This window comes from Montipora capricornis, chromosome 11 (assembly GCF_036669925.1).
Source record: "Montipora capricornis isolate CH-2021 chromosome 11, ASM3666992v2, whole genome shotgun sequence".
Lineage (NCBI taxonomy): Eukaryota > Metazoa > Cnidaria > Anthozoa > Scleractinia > Acroporidae > Montipora > Montipora capricornis.
Genome location: NC_090893.1, coordinates 28,348,673 through 28,363,672, shown reverse-complemented (window position 1 = coordinate 28,363,672; position 15,000 = coordinate 28,348,673). Strand labels below are relative to the sequence as shown.

General features: G+C 38.2%; 2 protein-coding genes across 4 annotated transcripts in view; one reads left to right on the top strand and one right to left on the bottom strand.

The window, feature by feature from the left end:
• LOC138022779 (galanin receptor 2a-like) overlaps positions 1-5,591 on the bottom strand; it is an 11,612-nt gene extending 6,021 nt beyond the window's left edge. Inside the window, exon 1 of one of the 3 annotated variants that reach the window (XM_068869726.1) lies at positions 5,491-5,591. The gene's annotated coding sequence lies outside the window, so the exon portion shown is untranslated. Of the gene's footprint in view, positions 1-738; positions 851-1,090; positions 1,341-5,490 lie in introns of those variants that run through there. The other 2 variants (XM_068869724.1, XM_068869728.1) reach the window with 2 other exon arrangements.
• A 4,243-nt stretch (positions 5,592-9,834) lies between these two features.
• LOC138023299 (E3 ubiquitin-protein ligase TRIM71-like) lies at positions 9,835-10,695 on the top strand. Its single transcript, XM_068870313.1, has one exon. It carries the CDS (start codon positions 9,835-9,837, stop codon positions 10,693-10,695), a length of 861 nt encoding a protein of 286 aa, XP_068726414.1.
• The last annotated feature ends 4,305 nt before the right edge of the window (positions 10,696-15,000 follow it).

Here is a 15,000-nt window from a genome sequence, read left to right as displayed (position 1 = left end):
TTTTTTCCATTTTGAAGCGGTCAACACTAACCTTAATTTGTCGGGGGTTAAATCATTAAAAAAAAAAACCTTATCAGCACCAGTAACTGTTTCCTATCATCTGGCAAAGTGTCCTTAATTTAATAAGAAAGTTGATGTTGCAAACACACATCTCTTCTTACTCCACAAGGTGACATTATAAGCCTCGGAATGAAAGCAACTGACACATTTGTAAATCACTTGCAAATCAAATTCAACAGCGAGCAAGTCAACTTCACCTTGATTTCGACAATTTAAAATGGCGAAAAAATGTTGGTAATAACCTAGATGATCCACCTAAGTTTAAATCTGTATTGCAAAGACAATGATTAATTCCTCGTATTTTCCTCAATCTAATTTGCTCGATGAGTACAATCCTTATTTCACAGAGAAATCACCCATTGTAATTTTACATTAAACTTAATGAAAGCTTATAACCCGCTCAGAGATTTGCATAATTCGTGCCAGATTAAAAAAAAAACTATTTCCTCAATATTTTCTCGTTTGCTCAATGAAATAAATCACTATGTATATCGCAGAGAAAGCAGCTTCATACTTTACAATATTTAAAAAAAAAAACGAAGTTTATCACAGCTTATTAGGGGAAACAAAGACTTCATTGTCAGTCTTGCTGTCTTTTCTTCGTTTTATTTCTAACCGAATTCAATTTTTCCAGTCTACTGCCGTGCCAATTGAAAATGATGAAAAGTAGTACATCACCTGAATAAATTATTGGAACGTCTTGCTTAAACTGCCTGCTATTAGAGAAATGCCCAACTGGATCAACACGGCACTGCTGGTAGTCTTTTGACGACAAAATAATCTGTTAAGCAATTTACTTTCTTAAACACGATGGAGATTGTGTCTTTTGAGCAGTAAAAACCAGTTACATGTCTTTTTTGATGTTATTTCCTTTACTTTTCTGGAACAAACGTTTGATGGTGTGGACGCTTTTGAATGCTTACTGAGTGTACATTGGTCTAACCAGGAATGATGTTGAGAGACGGTCGACATCAAAGTAAGGCGTTGCCATGGTCTCTCAGACAATTCTGAACACAGGTAAATTACTCACCGCCTCGTGTATCCTTTCAGAGTCCGGCAGATTTCTATGGTTTGAGCTACAAGTAACTAATCGCGATTAATTCTCCAACGATTTCACTGTGCACTAACCCCTCCGAATCTCCAGCAACATACAGCCCAAACTGATCTACGCTCGATAACTGAAATGTTTTCCATTTTCTCGAGTGTTAACAATCTGATAAGGGAACGTAGTTGATGATCGGGGATGTTCATCAGCGCTTGCTCGCAAAGCAATTCCCCCACTTATTTCCCCAGGCATTGCTTTTATTTTGATCACACCAAATATTTAAAGTTACAGCCAAGGGCAGATAGCTGGATTTAATTGTTATTAAGTTCTAAGAAATTGTTAATGAAGTCCAGGGTCGTTTTAGCAAAATTCCGCTTTTGATAATTATTAAAACACGTGGCAAAAGGTGAACTTGTAAAACATACCAAAACAAATAATACTTTGGTCTTCAATAAACACATATTAATTACTTTGTTATAAGCTAAGTGGTATATCTTTGAACGAATTCTATCAAAAGCTCGTCCAACACCCATCTCCAAACACTTTGGACACCTCTTTACTTTCAATCTTTTACTACAATATTAATTAACGACGGTAATTACTCTGGGACAGTTATCTCTCGATGGTGTTTGAATCTTTGCCGTCACGGTATCAATTATCATATGACTAGTGGCCATAACTCATCCAGAAAGTTAATTACAGGTATTCCTCGGTCTGATTGCCTCACTTTTCGTATCTCCTGGCAAAAAACTGTGGATTAATCTTCTGTCTCTGGTAAAACCATTCTTAGTATGAAATTTTTATCTTCTGGCTGAGAAGGGAATGTTTTAAAGGCAATTGTGTTTAGTATGTGAACAACATCAACAGTATCTCGATAAATGGTATAGTCTATTTCATGAATGCAAACATAAGAATTGGTTTATTTTACAGATGGCGACTTGCGAATGGTGTTAATTATAATTAATGAGTTCAATGTATATAATTCCTGTGTTAGAAAGACTCTACAACTACCGCCGATCGGTTAAGTCAATTGTGAGAGACCGTACCTTTTCAAAAGCTTTCAGTGTGAAGATAAATTCTCAATACGGTCAAGTTTCAAAGAAAAGCTACTAGGCTTCTTAACGCTTTCTTGATAAAACAACCATTTTTGTTGCTAGGATAAATCCAACCAATTTTAACAAATATACTTTGCCATTTACCCGACACTATCTTTCGTTGTACGTGCTGCACAAAATAGTGTCGAAAAACGCTAAGCCAATTTGATTACTTTAGCCAATTACAACGGCTCTAAGACGACAAAAACAACCAATTGGCATAACGCAACTGCAGGCAAATGCAGGCAGCCGCCTCTAAGCGCGAATGAAACACGCTTAGTTTGGCTTAAAGTGAATCTCTTCCCTTTCTCTGTCGCCGACCGAGCAGGTTATAATTTCTTCATTATAGATTCTGCTTGGGCGATTCATGATCAGTGTACGACTGAATGTGTTTTCAAAGGAATATTATCTCGAAATTCATTGTGTTCACAGCAATCCTAATTAAAAATTCTCAACATAGAAACCACTCCCGGATTTCGATCCAAACCGCGTTGTTAGTGAAGAATGGCACTTTAATTTGCCGGAAAAGACGTTTAAAGTAAGTACAGTGATCATAAAATCCCTGACCCAACAGGTGGAAACAAACAGATCGTGTTGTTGGAAAGCAATGTTATTACAACACAGAAGGTAGCACAAGTGGAGGTTTGAATCACATTCCCTAAAAAAAAACAATATTTGTTTCATGTTTCAGGGACGCTAAAATGGTTACTTCACGTTTAACGAAAAACAATAACAACAACTATCACCTTCGTAGACTTAAGAATCGCATCCATAGCACTGCTTTGCTTGGGTTTCTATTGGCACCTCTGCGCCCATTTTTTTATGGAAAATTGCTTTAACCATGAAGGTGTTGGGACACTACGTCCGATTTTATTGCCAAGATGTGAAGGATACAAACCAAAATCGTAGTCTGAAATTTCATAATCCAAAATCACGGCTTACGGCCTTTACGCCAGGCCTCATTCTCGTCGCTAGAGCCTCGGATCTTATGTCTGCGCATGACCCTGTGCCGTAGGATTCTAAAAGCCATATACAGGCTATTTGAACCTTACGGCGCCTGCTCACATCTCGTGCTAACATGAATGCACCAATCAGAGACGCTTTTTATTGTCCTTTACAAAAACCAATGAGAAGATACTTTGTATCAGGGTTCCCCAGAACTCTTATGCGCAAAAGAGAAGAGCTCTGGGGTCGAGATTGGCCTTTCCTTCTCGGGCTTTTAGTGCTGGGCATGCGCACGTAAAGGCTTAGATTTGACTTTCGCAATACCTGATTCAAGAACGTAATGCGCGTGCTCGGTTCAACTAAAGAATTCGTAGTCGAATGCAGTCCTAATCGAATAACATCAACAGTGCCCGATGGACTGTTGTTAACATTTATTGTATTTAGATCCGTTCTTCAAAAAACGCTGCCAAGTGATAACAACAATAGTTTCACTTTGTACTGCGTTATTTCCGTTTATGAGATGATACGGACGCCAAAATTAAATCTGCCTGTTTAGGAATTGAGAGGAGCGGACGTGTAACACTATACAGCAGAATAAAGAATGAACCATTAAACTTCATTAAAAGCTCATTAAACTAATAGGTTTTTTCTGAGTTCATGTCTGCATCATCTTCAAAGCGAGTCTAAGTGCGAAGTTTTAACTTATGAAAATTGGTTTATATATGTGCATATATATCCTGAAAATTTGTTAGATCTCCAAATACACCTGATAAAGGCTGGTATTGGCCAGCCGAAATATCGTTAAAAGATACATGTTCCCGTAGGTTTATCAGTCGTGCAGAAGTCTACTAAGTATTTTAGTGAATGATGGGCACGCTTAATAGACCTTTTTGCAGATACGGCGACCATTTTGATTTCTATTGTTTCAAATAGCTATTATGGGATGCCCAGGTGGCAAATACATATTATTTTGCTCCCTGAGTATCCCATAATGTCTTTCGGAACAATAGAAATCAAAATGGCCGCCGTATTTGCAAAAAGGTCTATATTAAATACATAGCAGCTTCAGCAATTTCCCTTGATGCATGGATATCGTCCGACCAGTCCAGATTTTCATTTAAATCACAGGCTGTCATTCCCATAGAATTTACCTCAACCACTCACTTGCAATTGTGGAATGATCGCGTATGATGCTTTGAAATGGAGGAATCACGATGCTACTCGAGAAGCCTGTTCTTCGTTTTCTTTTATTTCGAACTCTGCACATCATGACAAACATCTGAAAAATTAAGCTTTTTCCGAATCCTGTTGGCAAAACGGCCATTACATCTATACAGTTAAAGCGATGGCGCATTGTCAGTTCTTGTTCCACTTTCAATGTAAAACCAATACCCGATTCGCTCAGCTTTGGCACACGATTCAACATCATTGTCTTTGTCACGCTAGAACTAACAAGAAATATTTCGCTCGAAAATTTGTCACCTGTCAATCATTGTGACTGTGCCGCACCAATCAGAAGCCCCCGTTCGTGGGCGAACGGGTTTTCAAAAATAGGGGGACATTCTTCTTTCTTCCCTCAGTCTCTTGCCCCAACTTTCGCGCGGCCTGTTTGCGGGAAATCGTTTCGAAGCTCATCTGTCGAACGGGGGCGCTTGATACGCAGGCTAACTTGCGATCTTTTAATTGATTTAAAGTATCTATTGCCTTGACTCAAAGGCTATTTTTGCTTACAAAATCTTCTTTGTAATAACAACGCAGTTTTACAATTACCTTAATTTCGATGTTGTTTCTGTCATCTCTCTCAGGCTACCTAATTAAGCAATTTATTTGTAAGAATTACTAAGAAATATCAGTGTATAAGGTAGTTGTTTCTTGTTCTTACGAATTCATGTTTGTTCAAGATTTAACCTGTAATCTGTCGACCTTTTGGCCTTTTATCCTATATCACCTCTTTCAGTTTCCGAAGCTCTAATTCAGTAATTTTCTCAGTCGTTCGTCTGTTAGAATAGATCCATGCTAGGTCTAACCAGTTATAGGTTTTTCAGCTTCTTTTAGACCTCCCTGCCTTTCCTTTCTTTTTTTCCCTCTTCCTTAATCATTCTAGTTGTTGTATGGTCTTTGTGGCAAAATAATAAATAAAATAAACGCAGACAGACAGTTTATAAAATTTTCTGTGTAACTGAGTAACACAGAAAAATCACTGACATTTGGGATCTGATATTTGGCGTATTTTTAGGGATCTCTGTGACATGAGCGCAAACATAATTCTCAAAATTATAGATCCAAAAATGAATTGGAACGAACTTCCACGGAATAAAAAATACAACTTGCTAGTTGGAAACAAACCTCAAGTCTCAGCCCGTCGTCTTGAGCTTTTCGAAGAATTGCTTTCTTAGTCCCCAACAGATAAGTAAAATGATAAGTAAAATTGAAGTACGTTTTTCTGAAACAAACAGCTAAAGTGAATATCCCTATAGGACGAAGGACGAAACAACGTGGGATTTGAACTTTGATGGTAGCTGAGCGTTGACAAATCATTTTCAAGAGCATAACACTTCCAAAACAATTTTAACACAATACATTCTTGCATGTGTTGTTTGGTTACCTTCGCAATGACTTTGGTTTAAGTTAGTCTTAAACGAAAACAAAAAGCTACAAAAATGAATTTACACGCTGAAAGGTTTGAAATGCCTTTTCGTTCAATGACGCGAGCCTTCCATGCTGAAAACGGGAGTGATTTTGCATTTTACTCAACTTATTTTTCCCTCTAGAAAATATGGAAATATGAGCACTTTAGACAAATTTTGGCTTCCTGATTCAATATTTACGTTGATTTTATTGACTTCATTTTATTCAATATCGATTATCAAGCTTTCACTCAAATGCGCTTCATCTCAGACAGCGCCCCCTTCAACTTTTTACCCAAGATTTCCTAGATTTCCTAGTAATTTAACTTAGTGTGGACAACAATTCAGTACAGTGCAGGGTGAAGCGTTGAATACACAGAGAAAGACTGGAATTAAAAAATAACCCAGGCCGGATAGAGTCTCGTCTGATGTCAATCTGTCACTCTGCCTTTCTTTGGTTTCATCATGGATGTTCGAGACCTTTTTAAGAATCTTAAGAAGGAGGCAGAATGCCCATTGTGCATAAAGACAGTCAAAAATCCCAAGACATTACCATGTCTTCACTCGTTCTGCCTGGAGTGTCTCGACAAACTTCGCAAGGAGACAACTGAAAACAAAAATCGAATGTCCGGTTTGCCAGACTTCATTCCAAATTCCCAAAACAGACAAATTTGCCGTCTTCGTTCATCTCAACCGATTGGTGGATGATGTTCTCGCTCTACAAGATGGCAGCGTATACAGTCTCAGAGATGCAACAATTGTGACGAGAACAACAACACGGCGACATGTTACTGTTTCATGTGCCAGAATTTTCTGCGTGCAACTTGTTTTGAAGCACAGCGAGATGTGATTAGATTTGGTTAGCAGTGGACACAAATTGATGAATTAATCGCCGGGAAAATTGGTTAATTTAGTTTCTCTCGAATCACAATGTTTCCTTTGATATAAATGACGAATTTTCTGTATGTTCTTCATCATGATATGCAACAGGAACAAGTTAGAAAGCGCCCTCTTGCTCACTAGGTTTTTATTCCGTTGTCTTACTAGAGAGTGAAAATGCGCATGCACTATTAGGATTGGACTTCAGAACGTGAGCCCATGCGACCCCACCTCACTCTCCAATAGTAGAGCTGAAGTCAATGTTTAATTGGTTCTTTAGGCTTCTGTAAAATAAAGCAAGCGAATGAGAGCAAAATTAAGGCCTCGATTAGATACAGAGTGCAGAGCATAGTTACAAAGAAACGCGCCTTGATTCTTCATTTTGGAACATGGCGGAGGGCTTCTCAGTATACTGAGATATCCTTTTGTTGAGATTATTTTGGATGAAAAGCCTTCAGTTAGGGTGGCTGTTTTCCTTCACAGGCGCAGATTTCTTTATTAAGTAAACAGCACTCAGAACTGAGACACCCGACCTTTAAAGTTTTTCAGGCTACAATGTTTTTGCTATTAAAGATAAGCGTCTACTTATAACTCACTTGGTTTAGTTAGAGCCAAGGAGGTATTAGTGTTGTAATACAAGAGTTGTTGTTTAACACTATATTTCTTTGGCATGTTTTAATCTAATCGAGCACTTCCCTGAGCTAATGACTGTCCAGAAGTTCAGACACGCAATTATTGTGGTTAGAGCGGTTTTCAAATAAGTTTCGTTAAACCAAAACCAAAGTAATTACTTTGGCCAATCAAAAAGGACGGAGACAAATCCAGTAAACCAATCAAAACTCAAAGTAATTACACATAGCCGACAAAAAGCGCGGGAAAATGCGCACGCGCGAGCCACAATTGGTTTTGGTTTCACTTCTGATTGGTTGAAAAGCGGCGCGAGAACTTTGAACCAATCACTGAGTGAAGTAATGCAAAACCAAAGCAATTCGCAAATTACTTTCCACACTCAATTGAAAACCACTCTAATTTACGTGTAATTGTTTTGTCTTTGAAAAACTAATTTACAAAGCACGTATTTGTTCCGCTTGAATTTCATTTTGACTGTTATCTTGTTGCTAATCATCTCATTAAAAACAATTATGGAATACATGTGTTGCAATCCAACATCAGTTTTCTGGGTTATCAGTAGACTTTGTGGCTGGATGCCTAAGCAGTAAATATCAGCCTCTTTCATTGCTAACACAGCAATACATGTTATATAAAGGAGTATCTTTTACAGGAGATAGAGCTATAGTTTCTTGGTGGATAGCGAGGCACTGAGTGTATGACTCTTGAACACTAAGACGTCATTAATGTTCTATCACCCAAAGTCATTTTTCAAGGATGTAACTGAAGGCAGTTATAGCTTGCCCAAATTGTGTATTTTCGCTTCATCTCAGATCACGTGATCAGAGTGCTGTCGGGCGAAAGTGTCGGTAAAATTGAGTTGTTAGTGGAGGCATTTTCATGGATTTTTTGTCGCATGTATAGTCCCCTTCTTCTGCATATTCTGTGGTCCCGAAGGCTGGACAAGGTAGGAGTTATGTGCATTTATAGTTTTCTTTTAGCTTTGCATTTTGTCTTCATACGAAGTTATTTGTGCAAATGTTATTCGCTGGATCGTAGCCTCATAAGCATTTTCTCTTTGCGTTGTTTTCTTTAGTTTTACGGCGTTAGTTTGTCCCAGTAAATACTTCCAGCTATAACTACGACTGATTTGTTTGATCATGTGTAGTTACAATGGATATCTTGGTGGATACCCAATATTGTTTTTTTTTTTTTCAATATATTCCTTTACCCGCTGTTATATCAGCTTTGCTCTTTTTAGCTTTTTATATGGAGATTAACTGATGAGTGGGTCAACAGCTTACGTTGATCTACGAAACAGAACTGAATTTAAAATATGTATGTTAGTCATGTATAGAGCTTTTACCCAAATGCACACTTCATTTTATTTTTTCCACCTCCTGTCGTAACTGGCGTCAACACAGCAGTTCGGTTAAACGGTTCATGTACGGTAACTGTTGTGAGCCATCTTTGCACAGAGGAAAGACCAGAAAACCGCTTGTAAAGAGTACTTTTTTCGAATCCTAGATGTCGATCCAACGAAGTGAGTTTTATGATTGGTTTTTGATTTGACCAAAAAAAACGCAAATCAGAAATCCAGGTTTGGGCTTGCCCCACCTCCACATTGGATTCGACGTATTTTAAGTGTTGGTTATTGTATTAGCCGTTGAATTTGTACGAATTTTATTGTTGACCTAAAAAGAAACTGTTGAACTGCAGGTTGATTGTTTATGTTGGAAGCAATTTTGATTTCGTGAATTTTGCACCATTCCACCAATCATAGTCGTGCCCTACTCCAACCTCCTTCCCAGGGTCTCCCTTCTCATCGACATAGAGACCCTGGGAAAACGGTTGGCTCTACTCAACCAAGCCAGTTGAACACACCGAGAAAGACTGGAAAAGGCCTTTTTCCAACAGTTGGTCACGTGACTCATAATTGGTGAACTTGAAGCTCGGGGTTTATAAATTCCAGAAATGGAAAGACCGTGTTTGACTTGGCCAAATTACAAATTTTCAGAGAAATACCACTAATGGTGGAGACTTTATTATCATTTAAACTCTCGAGAATTCCATACTTTTTGCTTACGAACGAAAAACTTTTGTTCTCCAGTGGAATTGTCCATAATTAAGCTCCAAAAACAGATTCCTATTCTTACCAAGGGTCAAATAAGCGGGAATAAATTTGCCGGGAAGGGTCGAAATTTTCAGAGTGTCAATCCTCGAAGAAAAAATTTAAAAGCAGTTTGAAAACTTAGGAAAATACTTTGAGGATTTGTATGAAAATCAGCGTCGCTGAAGGGCAAAACGTCTTTTCCCCATACAAATCCTTATAATTTCTTTCGTCTCTTAAAACACCAGTTTAAACGATATCCTTACCCAAATCGTCATGGCAGCATATTCTCAACTGCTCTTTTTATTTCTGGAAAAATAATTTCATGTACTCAGCAGCATCATCGGATTAGTGAAAAGAGGTCACGTGACCAATTGTAGCAAAGGCCTAATCCCTACTCGACTTCACCCAGTCTCGTGATTTCAATGACGTCAATCTTTCACACACCCATGCGTTGAGTTCATCATGGATGTTCGAGTCATTTTTAAGAATCTTAAGAAGGAGGCAGAATGCCCAGTGTGCATAGATACAGTCAAAAATCCCAAGACATTACCATGTCTTCACTCATTCTGCCTGGAGTGTCTCGACAAACTGGCATATTTCGCACGAAGACAGCTACAAACAGCGGTCAAATGTCCGGTTTGCCAGACTTCATTCCCAATTCCCGAAACAGACACCTTCGATAATTTGCCGCCCTCGTCTCATCTCAACCGATTGGTGGATGTTCTCGCTCTGGAAGATAGCAACACACAGTCTCAGAGATGCAACAGTTGTGATGAGAACATCATGGCGACATGTTATTGTTTCGTGTGCCAGAATTTTCTGTGCGCATCTTGTTTTGAAGCTCACCAACGCTTGAAGGCCACAAGGGGTCATCCCAATGTTTTGATCGACAAACTACAAGCGCAAGATGTGCAAGACTTAATCCAAATACCTGTGGTGTGTTCACAGCAACATCATGAAGATCAACCACTGGAATTTTACTGCGAAGATTGTAAAGTTCTGATTTGCCAAAAGTGCACTGTAGTGAGTCATGATGGACACACTAAGACAGACACTCAAAAAGCGGCTCAAGAACAAAAGATGCAAATTGCGGACGCTGTGTCCAAAGTAAAAGCGGAAATTGTCTGGTATGAGAATGAAATTAAGAAACAAACTGAACTAAAAAACAAAAACAAAATGGAAATTATTAACGAAGAAAAGAAAATGACAGAGACTGTGGAAAAATTGATTCGTGATTTGCGAGAACACGAGAGGAAAATGAAGGACAAGTTTCGCGAAATTTATGAAGCGGATCCGAACAAAGACATCACGCAACGCGACTAAAAAAACTTCGAGCTGGTTGTCACCCAACTGAAATGCTGCGTCGAACGCGGCCAGAGTATCTTAGAGAGAAACATCAGCGCCGAAATTCTACAATCAAATCACGTTATCCTGGGACGCTGCAACGAACTGTTAAATGAAAGAAAACCCGATCTTTACAAGTTGTCACGTTTCTATTACATTTGACTTGGTGGGAGAGAAATCGGATCTTTTCAGATCTTTTGGATCGAGGTGTTGTCACCAAGACGGATCCTTCAAAGTGCTTAGCTGAAGGTCAAGACAGCAAGAAAGTAAAAGAAAGAAAGGAGGCATATTTCATAATTGTTACAAAGGATTCAGATGAATTACAATGTTATCAACAAGATGAGAAAAGCAAAATCGATATTTTGACTTTAGAAGGTGATCAACTAAACAACGATATTAAAGACACCAAAGACGGGAAATACACGGTGACATAACACACCACAAAGTGCCGGACAACATAGAATAGAAGTCTGCGAATGAACAGCCGGTGACAGGTAGTCCTTGGATTGTGCAGGCTCATCCACCACAGTATCAATTTTTGTTTCAGTTTTAAAGGGAAGGGACCAGGAGAATTTATGACGTTTGCGATATTGATGTGAGTGACAAAACGCAAAACGGAACGACTGCTTTTGTAGAAAGCGAGAATAGGAGAATTCAACTACTGAGCTGTGAGGGAAAGTTTCGAGGGTTTCGAGATTGAAATTTTTTGTGAACCTTCCTCCGTGGCGTTTAGAAATCCGGTGACCTGCTTGCATTAGACTCAGGAACGCTTCGTCTGTTTAGTGAGGCGGGTCATCAAGTACATTGAACAACCACAGTACCTATCCATTTCGAGTGATGGTGGTATAATCCAGTTCTTCCCTTTTTTTCTTCTTTGATATTTTTATATCTATTTTTTTTTATGGTATAGTATATTTTTTCTGTTGTTGTACATATATTTTCGGTTCGTTTGTTTTTTGTAAACCCTTTAAACATCCAGTCTAAAATAAAGTAGCCCGCCTAGAATAGCTATGCTAATTGCGGGCTACTATGGTCTCACTATGGTATTGGCTTTTAAGAAAAATTGCGTGTTGTTGTTGTTGTTGTAATGATAACTGACTGGTCGGACATCAAAGGCAAGGTCCTCTTCCCTGACGGGAATAACTTCCTCCAGTCCTTCACTGCCCCTTCATTATATAGCAGTGACTGGGAGAGATAGTATAGTTTTTTATTACACATAACATTAGACTTTTATTCCATAAAGCTCATTTGTACAAATCTATACGCCATATTTTCACATGTGAAAAAAGCCTATACAGCCAATCAGAATGGCGTACAGTTCTTTCAAATGTGAAAGTATAACCAATCAACGATAGCGTAAAGGCCTTTCCAAGCCAATCACTCGTACATCTCGTTCAAATCGTACTTTGTTATTGAATTAAATTAAATTTGCATTTGGTTCTATTGTTTGTGATTTTTTGTTTCTAATTTGTGTTTAGAAAACTATTTCAATGAAAATTATCGTCTCATGTGTAATAAACAGTTCACAACATAGAAAGTGCTTTGTACAGGGTTGTATTCACTCGTTGTTTGTGTCGAAAACTCTCACTCGCTCGTACCTCGCTCGTTTGGGTTTCAAACAACTCGTGAATAAAACCCTGTACGCCACACTTTCTATGACGTCAACTATATATATATCAGGTATTTCTGTCACCAAGAGCCATGATGAGGTCAGAAAGGGGTACTTTCAGTGTTGACTTTTGATACTTGTCTTTATATACAAAAAAACTTTTTACAAACTCATGCGTTTAATTTTGGAAAACAAATACGGCTATTATTGGACAAAAATGACTCGTCACTCAGAAAACCATTGCCGAAACATTTTAACTTCAATTTTCATACCTAAAAAAAAATTTTTGATAAAATAAATCTAAGTGTTACAGCCCCTTCCCCTCCAAAACAATGTGAGAACACAGGGTGGGGGAGGGGGATATTGCTAGCCTTGTTCTCAAATAATCGTCCAGACGTTCGAAGAAATGTTACCATTGGGATTCTCGCAGATATGTCAAAAATTCCAAGTAATTAGATGCACGCCAATTTTCATTCAGTCGAAGACTAGATACAATACAAAACATATGGGTTATTGACCAAGCATGAGGTCAACATGGCTGGATATTAGCCAAGTTCTTTTCTTTGCGTGTTATTCGTCTCGGTTCATAAACACTCAAAAAAGAACGAGGCTAATATCCAGCCATCTTGTCTTGTCTAGTATAGTTTAGTGGCCTACATTAAGTAATTTTTACAGTTGCGTGTCTTCATCGTTTGTCTCAACACATGTTTCCCTCACCAAAAGCTCACTTAATTCAATGTTATTTAAGGGTTTTTTTTTTTCTGCGCAAAGGATCAGTGATAAGGTTCGCCTCGGCGTCATATGTGGGTTGAGTTTGTTGGTTCTCGACTCTGCACCGCGAGAGGTTTTTCTCCAGATACTCAGGTTTTCTACTCTCCTGAAAAACAGACATTTGATTTGATTTGCATTAATTTGTTGATTTCAGTTTGCAGTGTCCCCAATAGCCCATATGCGTGATGACGACTGACTTGCTGATTTCACCACCAAGCCTCGATTTTGAAATCAAACTTGTAAGTTTCAGCATGAGCTAACTCCCAAAGAAGCAAAGTTGAAAGGAAAACGTCCGTGCGAACAGTATCGTATGTCCAGATGATGTGAACAATAATTTTGTGCAAACGAGGCTTGGTGGTGAATTTTTTAGCATATGACGTCATCATTCATAAGGCCTATTTGTGCTCCACCCTAGAAGACTAGCCACTTAAATAAAGTTCCTTTCCTTTCCTGGTAGTTACGTATAGAACCTATAAAAAAGGTTCTTGTTTTTGTCAAGGGCCGCTAGTGTTTTGAATTAATTAATTAGTGTCTTTTGTTCTAGAGTGGTTTTCAATTGAGTGTCGAAAGTAATTAGTGAATTACTTTGGTTTTGCATTATTTCACTCAGTGATTGGTTCAAAGTTATCGCGCCACTTTTTCAACCAATCAGAAGTGAAACGAATCCAATGGTGGCTCGCGCGTGCCCATTTTCCCGCGCTTTGTGTCGGCAACGTGTAATTACTACTTTGATTGGTTTACTAGATTTGTCTCCGTCCTTTTTTTTTTTTTTTGATTGGCCAAAGTAATTACTTTGGTTTTGGTTTTACGACACTCATTTGAAAACCGCTCTAATGAAAGGTACCAATTATCAAAACGCTACTGCGTCCGCGTATATTGCAAGTGCTTATTCTTGCGTTGTACGTGTAAACCAGCCTTTAACGATGAAATTGTTTTGTTTAGCTTCTGTCTTGAGTGTTTGATTTTTGATTGTGCGGTCGACGCTAAATGTTTTTGTTTTTTTATCTTTACCGGCTCACAATTAAGAGTAGTGAGTTAGTGCTTGCAGAGTTTTTAAGAGTATGACAATTTGACGTACGGTTGTTCACACTTTTTGCTCGTTCAATCAAAGGTTTTTAGGGTTTCAAAGTACACTTTATTTTGACAGTATTCATTACATCATTTGACGTTTGAATTTGAAAATGTAAACACTTGTAAGAAACGCTCTTATTGGAAGGAGACACTACAACACTTTATCACTTGACAGCAATGTTATGGTACCATATCAAACACTTATTATTGCTGAACACGATGCAGTCATTTTCGTGACGAAAAAGTTACCGTGGCAACAGGAAAGCCCTGCAAAAGCACCTCATATTTTGGCAGAAGGTTCTCATATTTCAAAATCGAACTGGGTGACCCCCATTTTTTATTTCTGAAATTCAATCAGCATGCCAAAATAAAACTTTCTGCAAAGTTAAAAAAAAATTATATGCAGCGGATTCAGAGCCACCTTAAATAATTGAAAATTTAAGGTAGCTCTGAATCCGCTCCACAGAATATTTTTAAACTTTGCAGAGAGTTTTATCTTGACTTGCTGATTACTTTTGTGCAGTAAACCATTGGGGTAACCCAGTTCGTTTTTCAGATATGAGCAATTAAAGCAAAAATACAGGGTATTTTGGCAAGGTTCTCCTGTTGCCATGGTAACTTTTTACGTCACAAAAATGACTGCATCTTGTTCAACAATAATTGATGTTTCACATGATTCCATAACATTGGTTTTACGTGATAAATAACAAGGTCTCTTGAGATGTTGAAACTGGTTTGAGTTACCTTTACAGGCCATTTTCGAAATATCACTATTCAGCTTGATAGTGAGGCAGTGAGGACAAAAACAATAGGAACACGTTAGAATGAATGTG

Coding starts and splice junctions, on each gene's coding strand:
- LOC138023299 (XM_068870313.1), top strand. CDS start 9,835: ATGGATGTTCGAGTCATTTTTAAGAATCTTAAGAAGGAGGCAGAATGC.